We start from the raw sequence: 15436 nt of genomic DNA, 5'->3' as shown, positions 1-15436 counted from the left end.
GTGTCTTTTCTCAAAAACAGTATTTGCTGGAAATCCAGAGCATCACTCAAAATGCTGAAGGAATATGCCACAACAGGCAGGACCATTTTAGTTATACTTCCCATTCCCATTCTGACATGTTGATCCATGCCCTCCTCTCCTGTCGCAATGAGGTCTCTTTCAGGCTGGAGGAACAACACCTCATGTTCATTCAGTGTGGCCTCCAACCTGATAGCACAAACAGTGATTTTTCAAACTACCAATATTTTCTCCCCCTCCCCCTTCTCACTTTTACAATTTCCTACTCTGACTCCCCTCTTACCCCTTCTCTTCTCTTCACCGCCCATCACCTCCCTCTGGTGCCCCGCCTACATCTCTTTCTCCCATGGTTCACTCTCCTTCCCTATCAGATTCCTTCATCTTTAGTTCTTTTGTTTTTCTACCAATCCCCTCCCAGCTTCTCACTTCATCTGGCTTCACTTGGTACCGACCAAACCCCCCCATCCTATGGCTTCACCTTTCACCTGCCAGCTTGTACTCCTTCCCCTCCCTCAACACTTTATACTGGCTTCTGCTGCCTTCCTTTCCACTCCTGATGAAGGGTTCGACTGTTTATTCCTCTACATAGATGCTGCCTGACCTGCTGAGTTCCTCCAGCATTCTGTGTGTTGCTCTGGACTGCCAGATATATGGGCTGATTTCTTCTGGTGTGGATTCAATCAATATTTGGACTTCCAGCATGTTGTTGGTCCTTTGATATAACTCCCAACCCAGCAGTTTTGAGGGAGAAGCCTTTGCTAGATGGGCTACAGTGGTTCAAGATGGCAGTTCAACAATAGCAAGGGACAGTAAGTGCCGGCCTTACCGAAGATGCTTAGAAAATAAATTTAAAATCTCCATGAAAACATTTAATATACCCTATCATAGAAATCACCTGAAATGGCACTACTGTTAGTAGATTTTCATGCTCAAATTTTGTGGTGAAAATAGTTGTATTAGTGTGGTGTTTATTTCAAATGCCTGCCTTTGTCCACCACAGGAACTTGAATCCACTGGGACTTTGAAAGATGTTGATGTTGTTGTTGCTGGGCTGTGTAATGTTTACACGCATTATATCACAACATATGAAGAATATCAGGTAATTTACAAGACAGTTTAATGTTAGATATAGTGATACTTATCAAAATGTAATTGATATCAATGGAGTTCTATGATGTGACCATTCTTTTCCCTTCCAGGCTGACTTAAATTGACAGCAGTTCTGAATTGGTCAGGACTTAGCTGGGTTCTGGTTTTGGAAGTGAGGGTCTTATTGATTCCAGGATATGGGGGATCTATGGGTCTGCTGGTAGCTCATCTTTCACCAGAACTGAATGATGTACCATTTGGCTCATTGGGAGATAAGCAGGCTCTCATCTCCAGGATGTCCTTTGCAACCTCAGGTCATCTCCCACTTGAACTACTGTGCTCACTTCTGGTCACCTCACTACAGGAAGAATGTGGAAACCACAGAGAGGGTGCCGGGGAGATTACCAAGGATGGTGCCTGGATTGGGGAGCATGCCTTATGAGAATAGGTTGAGTGAACTCAGCCTTTTCTCCTTGGAGTGACGGAGGATGAGAGGTGACCTGATAGAGGTGTACAAGATAATGAGAGGCATTGATCGTGTGGATAGTCAGAGGCTTTTTCCCAGGGCTGAAATGGCTAACATGAGAGGCATAGTTTTAAGGTGCTTGGAAACAGGTAGGGAGGGGATGTCAGAGGTAGCTTTTTCACACAGAGAGTGGTGGGTGCGTGGAATACACTGCCAGCAACAGTGGTAGAGGCGGATTCAATAGGGTCTTTGAAGAGACTCTTAGGTAGGCACATGGAGCTTAGAAAAATAGGCTATGCGGTAGGGTAATTCTTGGCAATTGCTAGAGTAGGTTACATGGTCGGCACAACATTGTGGGCCGAAGGGCCTGTAATGTGCTGTTAGATTTCTATGTTCTATGTTCTATCTGAAAGCACGTCAAAGCTAATGACGTGCTCTTGAAGTGTAGTTATTGTTGAAATAATAATAATTGGACAAGCTAGAGGCAGGAAACATGTTCCCGATGTTGGGGGAATCCAGAACCAGAGGCCACAGTTTAAGAATAAGGGGTAGACAATTTAGAACGGAGTTAAGGAAAAACTTCTTCACACAGAGGGTTGTGGTTCTGTGGAATGCTCTGCCTCAGAAGGCAGTGGAGGCCAATTCTCTGGATTCTTTCAAAAAAGAGGTAGATAGAGCTCTTAAAGATAGCAGAGTGAAGGGATATGGGGAGCAGGCAGGAACAAGGTACTGATTGTGGATGATCAGCCATGATCACAGTGAATGGTGGTGCTCGCTCGAAGGACTGAATGGCCTACTCCTGCACCTATTGTCTATTGTAATGTAGGAAGCATAGTGCCCAGTTTGTGCACAGCAAGCTCCCACAGACAGCAATGGGTTGAAGATTGTATATCTCTTGAATTCGCTACGATGAAGGGTCAGGGATGATCATGTGGGGTACGTTTAAGGCTGAAATCAATAGGTTTTCATGTATTGTGGGAATCAGAATGGCTTTGGGAATGCTAGGAAAATGGACAGCACTTGAGCTTAATCAGGTCAGCCTTCTTGAATGATAGAGCAAGCTCGAGGTCCAAGTGACTAGTTACTGCTTCTACTTATGCTTTATTCATTAGTGTTTGTAAGAATGTTACAGGGGTCTATAATATCCTGCAAGATACTCTTAGGGAATAGTGGCTGAAAATACTCCCTGCAGTCTGTTCACCAGCTGCTGAGGCACTTAATGTCAGCAGTTTACTTCAAAGTGAAGCCTCTTAAGCAATAGATTTTCAATATGGATTTAGATCTATGACTAATTCCTGAAGGTTTATTTTTTTCTCTAAGAGGGGAAAGGTAGCTCAGATTATGGGCTTTTGCACAAATCCAGTCTGTGATTGTCACCTCTGGACTAATGGGTTTCTCTTTGAAAAGGATTCTATAGGAAATCCATTTGGGGCTTAGGAGGCTATTGAATGTGAAACTAAATGCATGTTTTACTGATGCCACTGTCAATTTGGCTTGCAGACATTGCCATTTTCTGCATTTATAACCAGAAACAGTGGTTCCAAGGGGAGCTACTGACAATTAGCTGAGGCGGCCTCGGCACCTCTTGGCCTTTCCTGTGTGCTCAGTGGCAGATGGAAATCTGAGACGTGTTGAATGTCAGAAGCATCTGACTGTCTGTTCCATCACTGGGCTCAGCACTGTGACCAGAGATAAAACAGTGGCTGTCTGAGGAGAGGATCGTGACAAACTCTACTCTCAGCTTTGTACCAGAAAGAGCGAGTGTAGGAATGGCATCTCCACTCACTGAACACCAATAAAGTGAAAAACTGAGGCATTTATTTATTTTACTTTATCTTAATGTGTTTTTTATTATTTGTTATGTTTGAATATGCTTTTAACTAAGTTTTTATTAACTGTTTTAAATTTGAAAGCACTTAAATCTCTAAGAGCACTTTTTAAAAATGCATCCAACTATAAGGCATTTGATGGCTTAGCATTCTGACTGGAGCCTCAAAATTCTACCACCCCCGTGGCCTGACCTTCCTCCCTGGACATGTCGGGGTTGGTAATGTGGACATCTAGATTGGTCACGGACACACAGAAAGTAAGGACAGTGGATGGGGACTGTAGGCAGGGTTCACAATGTTCATAAATCATTAAGTTATTAACTTTACCCTTTTAAACAATTTTGTCAATCTAGGTCTTTGGTCTAAAATTCCTCAATCAGAGGACCCTGCAGTCCGTCAATTATCTCTTTATCTTCCCATCCCTTATGTTCCTAAACTCTGTACTGGACCACAGGAAGGATTGCTTTAGCACCGTTCGCCATCTGGTGGCTAAGCAAAAACAAGCAGAGAGGCTGGAATTTGCACTTTGAGGCCTAGTCACAGAAGACTCGTAGATCATGCCTTTATGTGGTCTGACCTTTTACTTTATTATTAGTGGCATCAGACTGAAGTGGATTGTACTCTTTTATAAATTACAATTCTATAATCAGATTGCAAATGCTCTCTTCATACCTTCACAGTCTCACTGCCCAAAATGACATCCCTAAATAAATCTCTTTGCCCATTAACATAGCCATACTTCAAATTACATTTCTCCAAGTAAGTTTCTCCAGCCACCGCTCTGATGTGAATTTCTGTGATGGGGTTATGGCTTCAGCCTTATCTTCATGCTAAGGACGAGTTTTTGCAAGATTTTGAATGTTTATTTCAGACATCCCACCTCTCCCGGAAGTTCCAGGAGTCTCCCACACATCAGGCTCCCTGACGCCCAGAAATTATATACAATATCCCAGAAATAGATTTTTTTGAGAGGTAGAGGGAGAGGGAGAGCGAGCATCCTGATTGGTCTCTCTTTGTGCTAAGAGTGGTCCCCAACCACCGCGAGGAAACAATATGATTTGGCGATATGAGTCAGCTGCACCTTTCCTCATTCTCTGTCACGCACTGTTGATTTTTAACGCACATGAGGTCATCGTGACCCAAGATGTGCAAAGGAATGGGTCCGTGACCCATTTGTGAATGTCCCCGGTGAATCATCCATGTCAGCGCGGGAAAAAGATCAACTCCTCGAGCTTGCAAATGACGGTGGGCTGAAAAGTATGTTTGACATAACATCTTTGCTGGCATTCTGGATCAAAGTCAAGGCTGAATATCCTAAGATAGCCACGAAAGCACTGAAAACGTTACTTCCATTTCCAACATATTTCTGCGAAGCGGAGTTTTCTTGCAATGAATGCAACAAAAACTAAATTGCAGAATAGACTGGACATAAGGAACCCCCTTCGAATATCGCTGTCTCCTATCACCCCTCGATGGGACCGTCTTGTTGCAGGAAAACAAGCCCAGGACTCCCACTGATTCAGAGATATGGGTGTGTTACAATGATTTTATATGTTCATACGAGGAAAATATGTGCTGTGTGTTTAATATGCAAACGTTACTTAAAATATTATGATGCTATTGACTTATAAGTGACTTATAATTCAGTGGTCCCCAGCCTCCGGGCCGTGAAGAATGCAGCAGTGGCCGGACCGCACCCAGCACATCTTTAAGAAAAAAGCCGAAATAAACAAGCCAATTAACTAGGTGCCGCCCGGCATGTAAATGGCGGCCCAGATCAGAGGCCATTGCCGATTGCATTGTCTCTGATCTGGGCCGACATTTACATGATGGGTGGAACCTAATCAATTAGCTTGTTTATTTTGGCTTTTTTCTTAAAGATGTGCTGGGTGCGTTCCGGCTACTGCTGTACTGCTGCATTCTTCATGGCCCGGAGGTTTGGGACCACTGTTATAATTGACTTATCACTACATTCATGCAAGGAATCTATGCGCTGTGTGTTTAATATTAAATTCATTAGATAAACCCCTTTAGAAACAAAATTGAGTGTATTAGCCACTTACAAGTGACTTATAGTTGACTTATCACCTATATTCCGGTTGCGTTTATTCCCCCCCCACCCCCACCCCCCCCCCGGGTCGGCCAGTCCGCAAGAATATTGTCAATATTAAACCGGTCCGCGGTGCAAAAAAGGTTGGGGACCCCTGATTTAAACTTAGCTGACTAGCTGCCAAGGAGCTACGCTATTGATGTCCTACGTGATGAGGCCAAACTCCCTGTAGACTTGCTTAAAGTTGTAATAGAATAAACATGATAATATAACATAATATAAGTACATATTTTAATGTCACATTTGCTGCATATACCCAACTTGGTTTACAGATTAGACAAAATCACTAAACAAAGTATTACATACACCCTTGGAGGTCGACGGGGGTGGGGGGGGAATATGGGGTTGCGGGGGGCGGGGGTGCTACCTCCCTGAAATGAGTTTTTGCAGGGTGGGATGTCTGCTATTTGCATTGCTGGTGGGATTACAGCTAAGAAATTCGATCTGATGTTAAGGTGTAAATTTGGAACCCTTTTGTCCAACATGGTTTCACATCAGAAGTGTATCCTATACAGTTCAGTAAAGTCAGAATTAGAGCTGCTGTCTCCTAGCTCCAGTGATCCATTTCAATGATGATCTACAGTACTGTCTATATGAAGCTTGTATGTTCTCCTTACAATCTGGGTACTGCTGTTTCCTTCTGTGGCAACTTCTACTTTAAAAAAGGCACACTCGACAACTTCATGCCCAAAGAAACAACTTTATCTCGAATGTCAAAACTGTTATGTATATACGGAGGCTTTCACGACCCGTATGGCATGGCAGGAACACTATATACAGAAACACACTGGAAGTAAAAAGAACAGAAGTAAACCCATCCCCCCCATTATCCTAATCAGTATTAACTTACTTTTAATAACGCTCACATTACAACACTTCTCCCCCTTTAAAATCCATCATCCCCCAAATGTAAAAAACTAGGAAATAAAAACACTGGTGTTATTAACTTGCGTACCCCTGAAAACTTATACTAGTATCTCAGCAACAGTTTATCAATACAAAACATCTGGAAAACATGACAGATTCAACATTCAATCTAACAACAACAAAAAAAACTGTCCCGTCAAAGATTCAGTCTGTCAGCAGGTTTACGAGTGCGCTGCGATCTGCGCACTAGCCCCGGTGACCCAGCCGCCACCGCTGGTGAGGGTGTTTTGGGTGGGTCCGGTGTTGGGGGCATGAGAGGGGTCTGTGTGTCCGTGTGAGAACGTCCATCCTCTTTAGGGGACCCCGACCCCTCTGCCAGCGTCTCTCCCTCTGGCAAAGTCACTGGTGGACGTGCTTCCGCAGTAGTCTGCCTTCATGTCCGGGCGCAGCAGATCCAACCTTGACTTGGCCTTATGCCCCATCAGCATCTCTGCGGGAGTGCAGGCAGTCATAGTCTGTGGCATGAGGCAGTACTTAAACAGGAAACCTGAAAGCCAAATGCTAAGAGAGTCCCCTGTCATCCGTTTCAGGGCATCCTTCACTGCCTGAACAGCCCACTCAGCCAGACCATTGGAGGCTGGGGGGAAAGGGGCTGTCCGAATGTGATGAGTGCCATTCTGCTGCATGAACTCACTGAACAGCTCACTGGTGAACGTCGGGCCATTATCAGTGACCAGAGTGTCAGGCAACCCGTGGACTGCAAACACTTGCCTGAGTTTGTCTATGGTTGAGGGGGCTGTGATGTTGCTCATGATGTGAGCTTCGATCCATTTAGAATGTGCATCGACCATTACAAGAAACGTCTGCCCCATAAAAGGGCCAGCAAAGTCCAAATGTAGCCTAGACGAGGGGTGGTCTGGCCACTCCCATGGGTGCAAAGGAGCTGGTGGTGGCATATTCTGATTAGTCTGGCATTGTGTGCATGATTTTACCTTGTCCTCCAGATCCTGATCCATTCTTGGCCACCAAACGTAGGATCTTGCAAGGCTTTTCCTTTGAGATGCCCCTGGATGAGTTCCATGAATTTCCTCCATAATCTGTGAACGGCCAGGGGGAGGCACGATGACCCTCGCCCCCCCAGAAAATGCAGTCATCCTGCAGACTCAGTTCTGTCTTGCATTTGGCATTAGGCCTCAGTTCCTCTCCTTCCACGACTCTGGGCCAACCTTGTAAAAGAAAAGTCTTGACTTGGGACAGGACTGGGTCCCTCTCCGTCCACTGCTTGATCTGGGTTGCCTTTACAAGTGTCTCTGACAGCCTCTCCAATGAAAACACAGTCTCTGGAGGCACATATGTAGTAACAGGTGTCTCAGGTAAAGGTAGTCGACTCAGTGCATTGGTGTTTGCATTATCCCCACCTGCTCTGTACACTATAGTATACTGGTAGGCTGACAATGTAAGAGCCCAACGCTGTATCCTGGCTGAGGCTAACGGTGGGATGCATCTAGTCTCACTGAACAGGCTCATCAGTGGTTTATGGTCCGTATAAATTGTAAATACATGCCCATAAAGGTACTGATGAAAGAGTTTGACCGCAAAAACAACGTAAGGCCTTCTTTGTCTAGCTGTGAATATCCCTTCTCAGCAGCTGTCAGGGTACGTGAAGCAAAACCAATAGGTTTCTCTGAACGGTCCTCCATTACATGTGAGAGAACTGCCCCAACTCCACAGGGCGAGGCATCGAATGCAAGGGTGATCTCCTTGTCTGGGTCACAGTGAACAAGCAGCTTCGCTGAGTGGAGGAGTTCTTTCACTTCCCTGAAAGCTTTCTCCTGCTCTTCACCCCACGGCCACTTAGTGTCATTGTGAAGCAGCTTATACAGTGGGGTCAAAACCCTTGAGAGGTCAGGAAGAAACTTGCCATAATAATTCACCATGCCTAAAAATGATCTGAGTTCCATGACAGTCTTAGAGCTTGGGGCTTCCTTAATAGCTCTCACTTTGTCCTCCACAGGGCAAAGCCCCTCAGCTGTGATCTTGTGTCCCAGGTAAGTCACACTCGATGCCAGGAAGACACATTTTCCGCGTTTCAACCGTAGCCCTGCGTCTGAGAACCTCTTCAGCACCCGTTTTAAATTAGCCAGATGCTCCACCTCCGTAGCCCCCGTGATCAAAATATCATCAAGGTACACTGCTACGTGCGGAATCCCCTGCAGCAAAGTGTCCATTGTCCTTTGGAAAATGGCAGGGCTGGACGCCACTCCAAACACCAGGCGATTGTACTTGAATAATCCCTTGTGCGTATTAATTGTGACGTACTCCTTTGAATCCTCATCGAGCAGCAGCTGTTGGTAGGTGTGACTCCTGTCCAGCTTTGTGAACAGCTTACCCCCTGACAGGGTCGCAAACCCTGCCCTGCAAATCCGCCCGTGGCAATGGGTACTCCTCCAGCCTAGAGACCTGATTCACCGTAAGTTTATAATCCCCACATATCCTCACCATTTTGCCTGCCTTCAATAATGGGAGCCGCCCACCTTGAAAACTGGACGGGCTCAATAATGCCCAGCCTCTGTAAACGTTCCAGCTCCTCGACTTTGCCTTTCATGGCATAGGGCACCGACCTGGGCTTAAAAAAACGTGGTGTAGCCTCAGGGTCGACATGGAGTTTCACTGTCACACCCTTCAGTGTTCCCAGCTCATCCCCGAAAACATCACTGTACCGCTGCAGAATGTCCTCCGTCGTGTGTGCATACTTAATTTCAAGCCAGTTCAGCCGGATTTTGCGAAGCCAATCGCGACCCAAAAGACTGGGCCCCCTGTCCTTAGCTATCACCAGCCTGGCATCAGCCTTCTGACCCCTGGCTGAAATGTCCACATATAACACTCCTAAATGAGGTATGGCCTGCCCTGCATAGGTCCTGAGTTTGAACTTTGACGGTCTAATGGGAGGCAGGTTGGACGCCCATGTCCTCCTGTATGTCTCCTCACTAATGACCGATGCAGTAGCCCCTGAATCAATCTCAAACTTAATGTACTTTCCCCTGACAGTGACTGTGATATAATATGGTTCAGGTGGTTCCTCATCTGTTTCCACTCCAAACATGTTGTAGGCACACGCTGCCTCTTCATCTGCTTCTTCTAGATGGTGTGTGGCTGCCTGAGCCTGTTGAGTTTCCCCCTGCCCAGGCTTAATCTTACCCTTTGAACTTCTGCACTTTTTAGCCAAAAGTCCCTTTTTGCTACAAGCATGGCAGAGTATCTTTGAATTTGCAATCATTTGCATAGTGCGTCCCTCCGCACTGGAAACGTTCCACCCGCTTTGCCTGTTTATCAGTCTCCCTCCTGACTTGGTGCACTGCCGCCGACTGCGACCCCCCCATGTCCTTTCTGGATATCCTTGACATTACTAGCAGCCATCTCCATGCCTTGGGCAATCTCTAAGGCTTCCTTGAAAGTCGACGGTGGGGTTTCCCCTAACAGGCGGCGTTGTATGTCGTCATTATTAATGCCGCATACCAATCTATCACGGAACATGTCTTCCAATACCACTCCGAAATCACAATGCTCCGACAGCTGCCGAAGCACGGCCACAGAATTAGCCACAGACTGACCTGGCTTCCTGAAATGGCTGTGAAACTTACACCTTTGGACTATCACAGAAGGTTTCGGATTGTAGTGGTTCCCCATGAGCTTGACCAGTTCGTCATATGGAATGTCCCCCTTGCTTGTAAGTCTTTGCCCCACACATACCCAGGAGAATAGAGCGCTTCTTAGCCTCCTCAGTAATTCCATTAGTACAGAAAGGGTGTTCCAACCTTTCCTCATACTCTGGCCAGTCTTCCGTTAATTCCACAAATTCAACAATAGTCCCAAATGTAGCCATCTGAACGTGATGCTCCTTATCGGCGCTGCTGCTCCCGTTCGAAACGAGCCGACACGTCCACACAACCAGTTCACCTCATCGCCAAAAATATGTGGTAAATTCTACTTTGAAAAAGACACACTCGACAACTTCATGGCCAAAGAAACAACTTTATCTCGAACGTCAAAACCATTATGCATATACGGAGGCTTTCACAACCCGTACGGCATGGCAGGAACACTATATACAGAAACACACCGGAAGTAAAAAGAACAGAAGTAAACTCCCCCCCATTATCCTAATTAGTATTAACTTACTTTAACAATGCTCACATTACAACACCTTCTACCTTCCAAAAGTCAATTGCCCATGGCAAAATACCCCTTTGTTTTATAGATGAATGGTAGAAATGGGTTGGGGGAGGGATTGAGAGAATATGGGGAGAGTACAATGACATAATGAGGTAGCACACAGCATAGAGGGTAATGTAACGCTATCACAGTTATAGTGACCTGAGTTTAATTCGATGTTCTCCCCATAATCGCATGGGTTTCCTCCAGCTACTCCAGTTTCTTCGCACATTCGAAAGACGTACGAACCACTCGGTTAATTGGTCACATGAGTGCAAATGGGCAGTGTGAGCTCGTTGGGCCGGGAGAGCCATTAATTGTGCTGTACCTCTGAGTGAAACAAAATTTTTAAAAAACGTAAATGCTTCCTTGATGGTTTGTAGAAACTGGATGGCATAAAGGTCCTGCTTCCATGCTCGGCAGAAGATACAAATTCCTGAAAGCACCTACCACCAGGCTCAAAGACAGCCTCTACCCCGCTATTGAGCAGTTCTCCAATACGATACAATGGGCTCTGGACCGCACTATTAATTATGGCCTTGCAACTTATTATCTACCTACACTGCACTTTCTCTCTAATTTCTTCCTGGAGCATAAGAAATTGAGGGGTGGCCTTAGGGAAGCATATAAAATGAAGAAGGGTGAGGATAAGGTGGATGATCATAGTCTTTTCCACAGACTTGGGGAGTCCAAAACTAATGGGCACAGATACAAGATAAGAGAGCAGAGATTTAAAAGAGACCTAAGAGGTATCTTCTTTACTCAAGGGTAGTGAGTACCTGGAATGAACTGCCAGGTGAAATGTTTGAGGCAGGTACATTTGCAACATTTAAGAGGAATTTGGATAGGTACATGGTGGGGAAGGGCTTGGAGGGTTGAATGTGGGCACCTGGGACTAGCAGGGAGGATGATGTGGTTGGCATGGACCTGATGGGCCAAAGGGCTGTTTCTGCCCTGCTCTGCTTCACCCTGAACTCTGATTCCGCAAGCAAAGAGTTAGAGCCTGTACACGGAACAGCCATTGGCATTTGTATGTGTTGTTAGAGGTTCTAATCTTTTTCTGAAATTCCTCAGGTACTCAGTAGATGTTTTAATGAGACTTGGGATCCAATATCTGAAGAACACTGAGCCTTCCAGTGCAACCTAGGGATGAAGAGTAATAGGAGAATCAGCAGCTTATTCTTGAAACTACTACCTCACTGGATATCGTTACTTGTTTCTTCAACAGGTTCAACGTTATGAGGCTGCATCAACAATATATGGTCCGCACACTCTCTCAGCTTACATACAACTGTTTAAAGGCTTGGCTAAGGCTATAGCCGAGGTTAGTGCTGAAACTTTTTATTTCCTCTTTGCTTAACTTGTGAAGATTATAAAACTGCCTGTGAAATAAGAATGTTTTAGTTTCTTTTAAAGGCTTTACGTGCAGAAGTCATTCTACAATGAAGACAATGATATATATCCAATCATTTCACTGAACCCATTTCTATTGCAAATTATCTTTGTGAAATGTCAAACATCCCTCTGCCTCCAAAGATGCTGCCTGACCCGCTGAGTTCCTCCGGCAGAGTTTTGTTCTGTTGTTCAAAGTTCAAAATTCAAAATGCATTTATTATTGAAGTATATACGTAGTTTGCAACCCTGAAATTTGTCGTCCCCACTGACAGTCACAAAACAAAGAAGAACCATGGAACCAATTCATCCAAAGAAAAACATCAAACCCCACCTCCCCCCAGAGCAAAAAGAAAATGGCAAAAAAACGAGTGAAAACAGAATATGAGACACGGAGGGCATATTTCGGTACAGTTCAGCTCAGTGCTCATTATCTGCAGGCTGCCCTGATTCAAAATTCACCCAAGAAGTAGTAACAAAAAAAGAGCGAGTAGAACCAGAACTAAAATTAGAACACGTCATAAAAACTGAATTAGAGACCAAATCTACAATCCACATTGATTAAACCTCGCTCTGCCTTTAAATATAATGTTTTACATTAGAGTATCTGCTGTCTCTTGTGTCGTCACTTAATTAAAAATGTCAGCTCTAGTTCCACTATTTGTTGTTGGTTTGTGCAAATCTGCAATAATTGGTCATTATTGGACCCAGTAGTAGGTATGCTAGCATTGCGTTTGAAGATACTAGCATTCGCCCTCCCGGAAGACATCTTAAGTATAATCAATTTTGTGTCACATAGTGTTGGACTCAAATTAGTAAATTTAGTCAAATACAAATCAAATGTCAATAGAATTGGAATGGCACTTTCTGTATACATAGTACAAACTCTTATCAATCTAACTGGGACACTATTATTTAAATCATAAGAGATTCTGCAGATGCTGGAAATCCAGAGCAACATATGCAAAATGCTGGAGAAACTCAGCAGGTCAGTCAATATTTCAGGCTGAGACGGTTCATTGGGACTGGAATGGAAAAGGAAAGAAGTCAGAATAAGAAGCTGGGGGAGGTGAAGGAGTACAAGCCAGCAGGTGATAGATGAAGTCAGCTGAAGGGGATGGTGGGTAGGTGAGGGGGTTGAAGGAAGAAGCTGGGAGGTGATAAGTGGAAGCAGTAAAGGGTTGAAGAAGGAGTTAGATAGGAGAGGAGAGTGGACTGCGGGAGAAAGGGAAGGAGGAGAAACACCAGAGGGGGCCGGGAGCACTGGATAGAGTAGATGACCAACAGACTCACAGGTGAAGTATCTCCAATTCTTTAAAACAGTAATTTCCCTATAATAATCAGGGAAAACTGATATAGATCCAGCCTTTCAGTTAGGAAGGTGACTCAAATGTGGAGCATCAGATTTAATTATTTTCCACCTTATTTACACTCAGCCTGACGTGATGTCATTTTTTAAATTCTATTTCTCACCTCACTGTTGATTAATTTTAATAAATAACCAACTACTGCCAGAATGTCCACCTCAGCCATAAAGGAGCTTTCCATCTTGTCCAGTCTAAACCTACTTGATGTTTATAATGTTGGTTACTCATTCCAGAGCTTCAGTGGAATCAGAATTGATTTTTCAATCAGTTAGTGCTGTAGTTGATTTCTTCAGGATGTTATAGCTAGGAGTGGTAACGGGGATAAGCTCCAACTACATATTAAACACTCCCAATGGTGTGCATCTCAGATAGCCTCCGAAAACCAGGTCCAGCTCCTGGCCTCTGCGTATGGCTTAGTTACTTAGCCTGCCAGAACCACTTCCATTGATAAGAGAAGGGGTAAAGGTGGGTTACTAGCACCCTAAAACCAGTCATTTCAGGCTCATCTAGGAGAAGAAAAACTCTGATCTCAAACCTCCACTGCCTTGTGGCTATATCCACTCATGGGGAAGGCTTTGCGAGCAAACACCAATGGGAAAGATCAAAAGCTGGAGCCCCTAAGGCAGCCCTGCATCAAGCTCAACACTGACCAGTTACTCCTGTGACGCCACTGCTGTCAAATTGTTATCGGTCTCTGCCATTCTTTAGGATTCATCATCTGTGTGGAGAGCCTGCTACAAGGGCAACAGCTTGCTCTCCATATCGTACTGCCCTAGCTTGTGTAATGGCTTGTGATTCATAAGACAGCTGGGATGCGACATTGATGGTCATCCCTGACCAATGGAGGGCCTGAAAATGCTATAATTCTTAGGTGCTCCCATCTCTAGTTTGGAAAAAAATTCTAGAATATTGACAAGTAAAATGGTTTTTAATTTCTTTATTCTAAACTATAGGTGATAAACACAAGAGATTCTACAGATGCTGGAAATCCAGAGCAACATACACAAAATGCTGGTCAGGCATCATCAATGGAGGGAAATAAACAGTCAAAGTTAAGGGCTGAGACATTCTTTAGGATATCAACTGTTTATTCCTGACCTTCTGAGTTCCTCCAATATTTTCTGTGTGTTAAACTACGAGTGATAGTTTGCTGCAAGTGTCACAATACTTGATTCCACTTGCTGTTATTTTCAGAACCACACCTCTGCATTTCTTATTGCCAGAAAATGTAGGAAGCATTGAGCAGGTCAGGCAGCATGTGAGGAAAGAGGGCACTTGATGTTGCAGGTCTGAACGCCATTGTCAGAACTGGGACAGAGAGACGACAAGTTAGTTCTCAAGAGCAGAGAAGCTGGTGGAAGGATTGTTTGAGCATTGAGAATATCTCTGATAGGGTGATAACAAATGGGTTGATTGTGGCAGCGACAAGCACATTTTGTTTCTTTGTCTGTGTAATGTGTTGTTAATAACAGAGCTGTGATAACTAGTATCCATTTTCTAATACCCCAGGATTCCGTTGACAAGTTGCCTCAAGGACCAGAACCTCCCAATTTCTCAGACAAACTTCTTGTCTCATTACTGTTTCCTAATCCTGTTGATAAAAAGCCAAATAATACAACATTTGGTGATGTGCTTGTAGATGTACAAACATTATATAAACCGGTAAGTTAATATTATTTATCCATGTTTCTGGCTTTATAGATAATTTGTTTTCTTATGGACTTTAGGAATGATTACCAATTGATTTATTCTTGAAATTACTGACAGCTTTTCTAAATTGGAGAAAATTTCAAGAACATTGACTAGAGAACTTGCTTTTAAATTGCTTTATCCTGATCTATGGATCATAATTGGCTGAGAAGGTAGCAATACTTCTTTCCATTTGAATCAGAATCATATCCTTCATATTATTCAATTGAGTCCCCATTTCTATAAACTTCCTCTTAATTTTCTTTAAGGTCTTTGACAGTGTTAGCAACACAAACTGTGAAATATTCCTGTATAAAAACCATCGGTCGTCTAGTATATCAATAATTCTTTGTCTCAGTTGAATTGGGTTAATCCAAACTGGGGAGAAATCTGGATT

General features: G+C 44.2%; 1 protein-coding gene across 1 annotated transcript in view; it reads left to right on the top strand.

Moving 5' to 3' along the window:
* asah2 (N-acylsphingosine amidohydrolase 2) overlaps positions 1 to 15436 on the top strand; it is a 90125-nt gene that overhangs the window by 54309 nt on the left and 20380 nt on the right. Inside the window, exons 15-17 of the mRNA XM_072239727.1 lie at positions 1019 to 1117; positions 11820 to 11915; positions 14860 to 15012. Coding sequence (XP_072095828.1) covers positions 1019 to 1117; positions 11820 to 11915; positions 14860 to 15012 — 348 coding nt within the window. The remainder of the gene's footprint in view (positions 1 to 1018; positions 1118 to 11819; positions 11916 to 14859; positions 15013 to 15436) is intronic.

Source organism: Mobula birostris, chromosome 21 (assembly GCF_030028105.1).
Source record: "Mobula birostris isolate sMobBir1 chromosome 21, sMobBir1.hap1, whole genome shotgun sequence".
Lineage (NCBI taxonomy): Eukaryota > Metazoa > Chordata > Chondrichthyes > Myliobatiformes > Myliobatidae > Mobula > Mobula birostris.
This window is presented reverse-complemented; position numbering and strand designations above follow the sequence as displayed.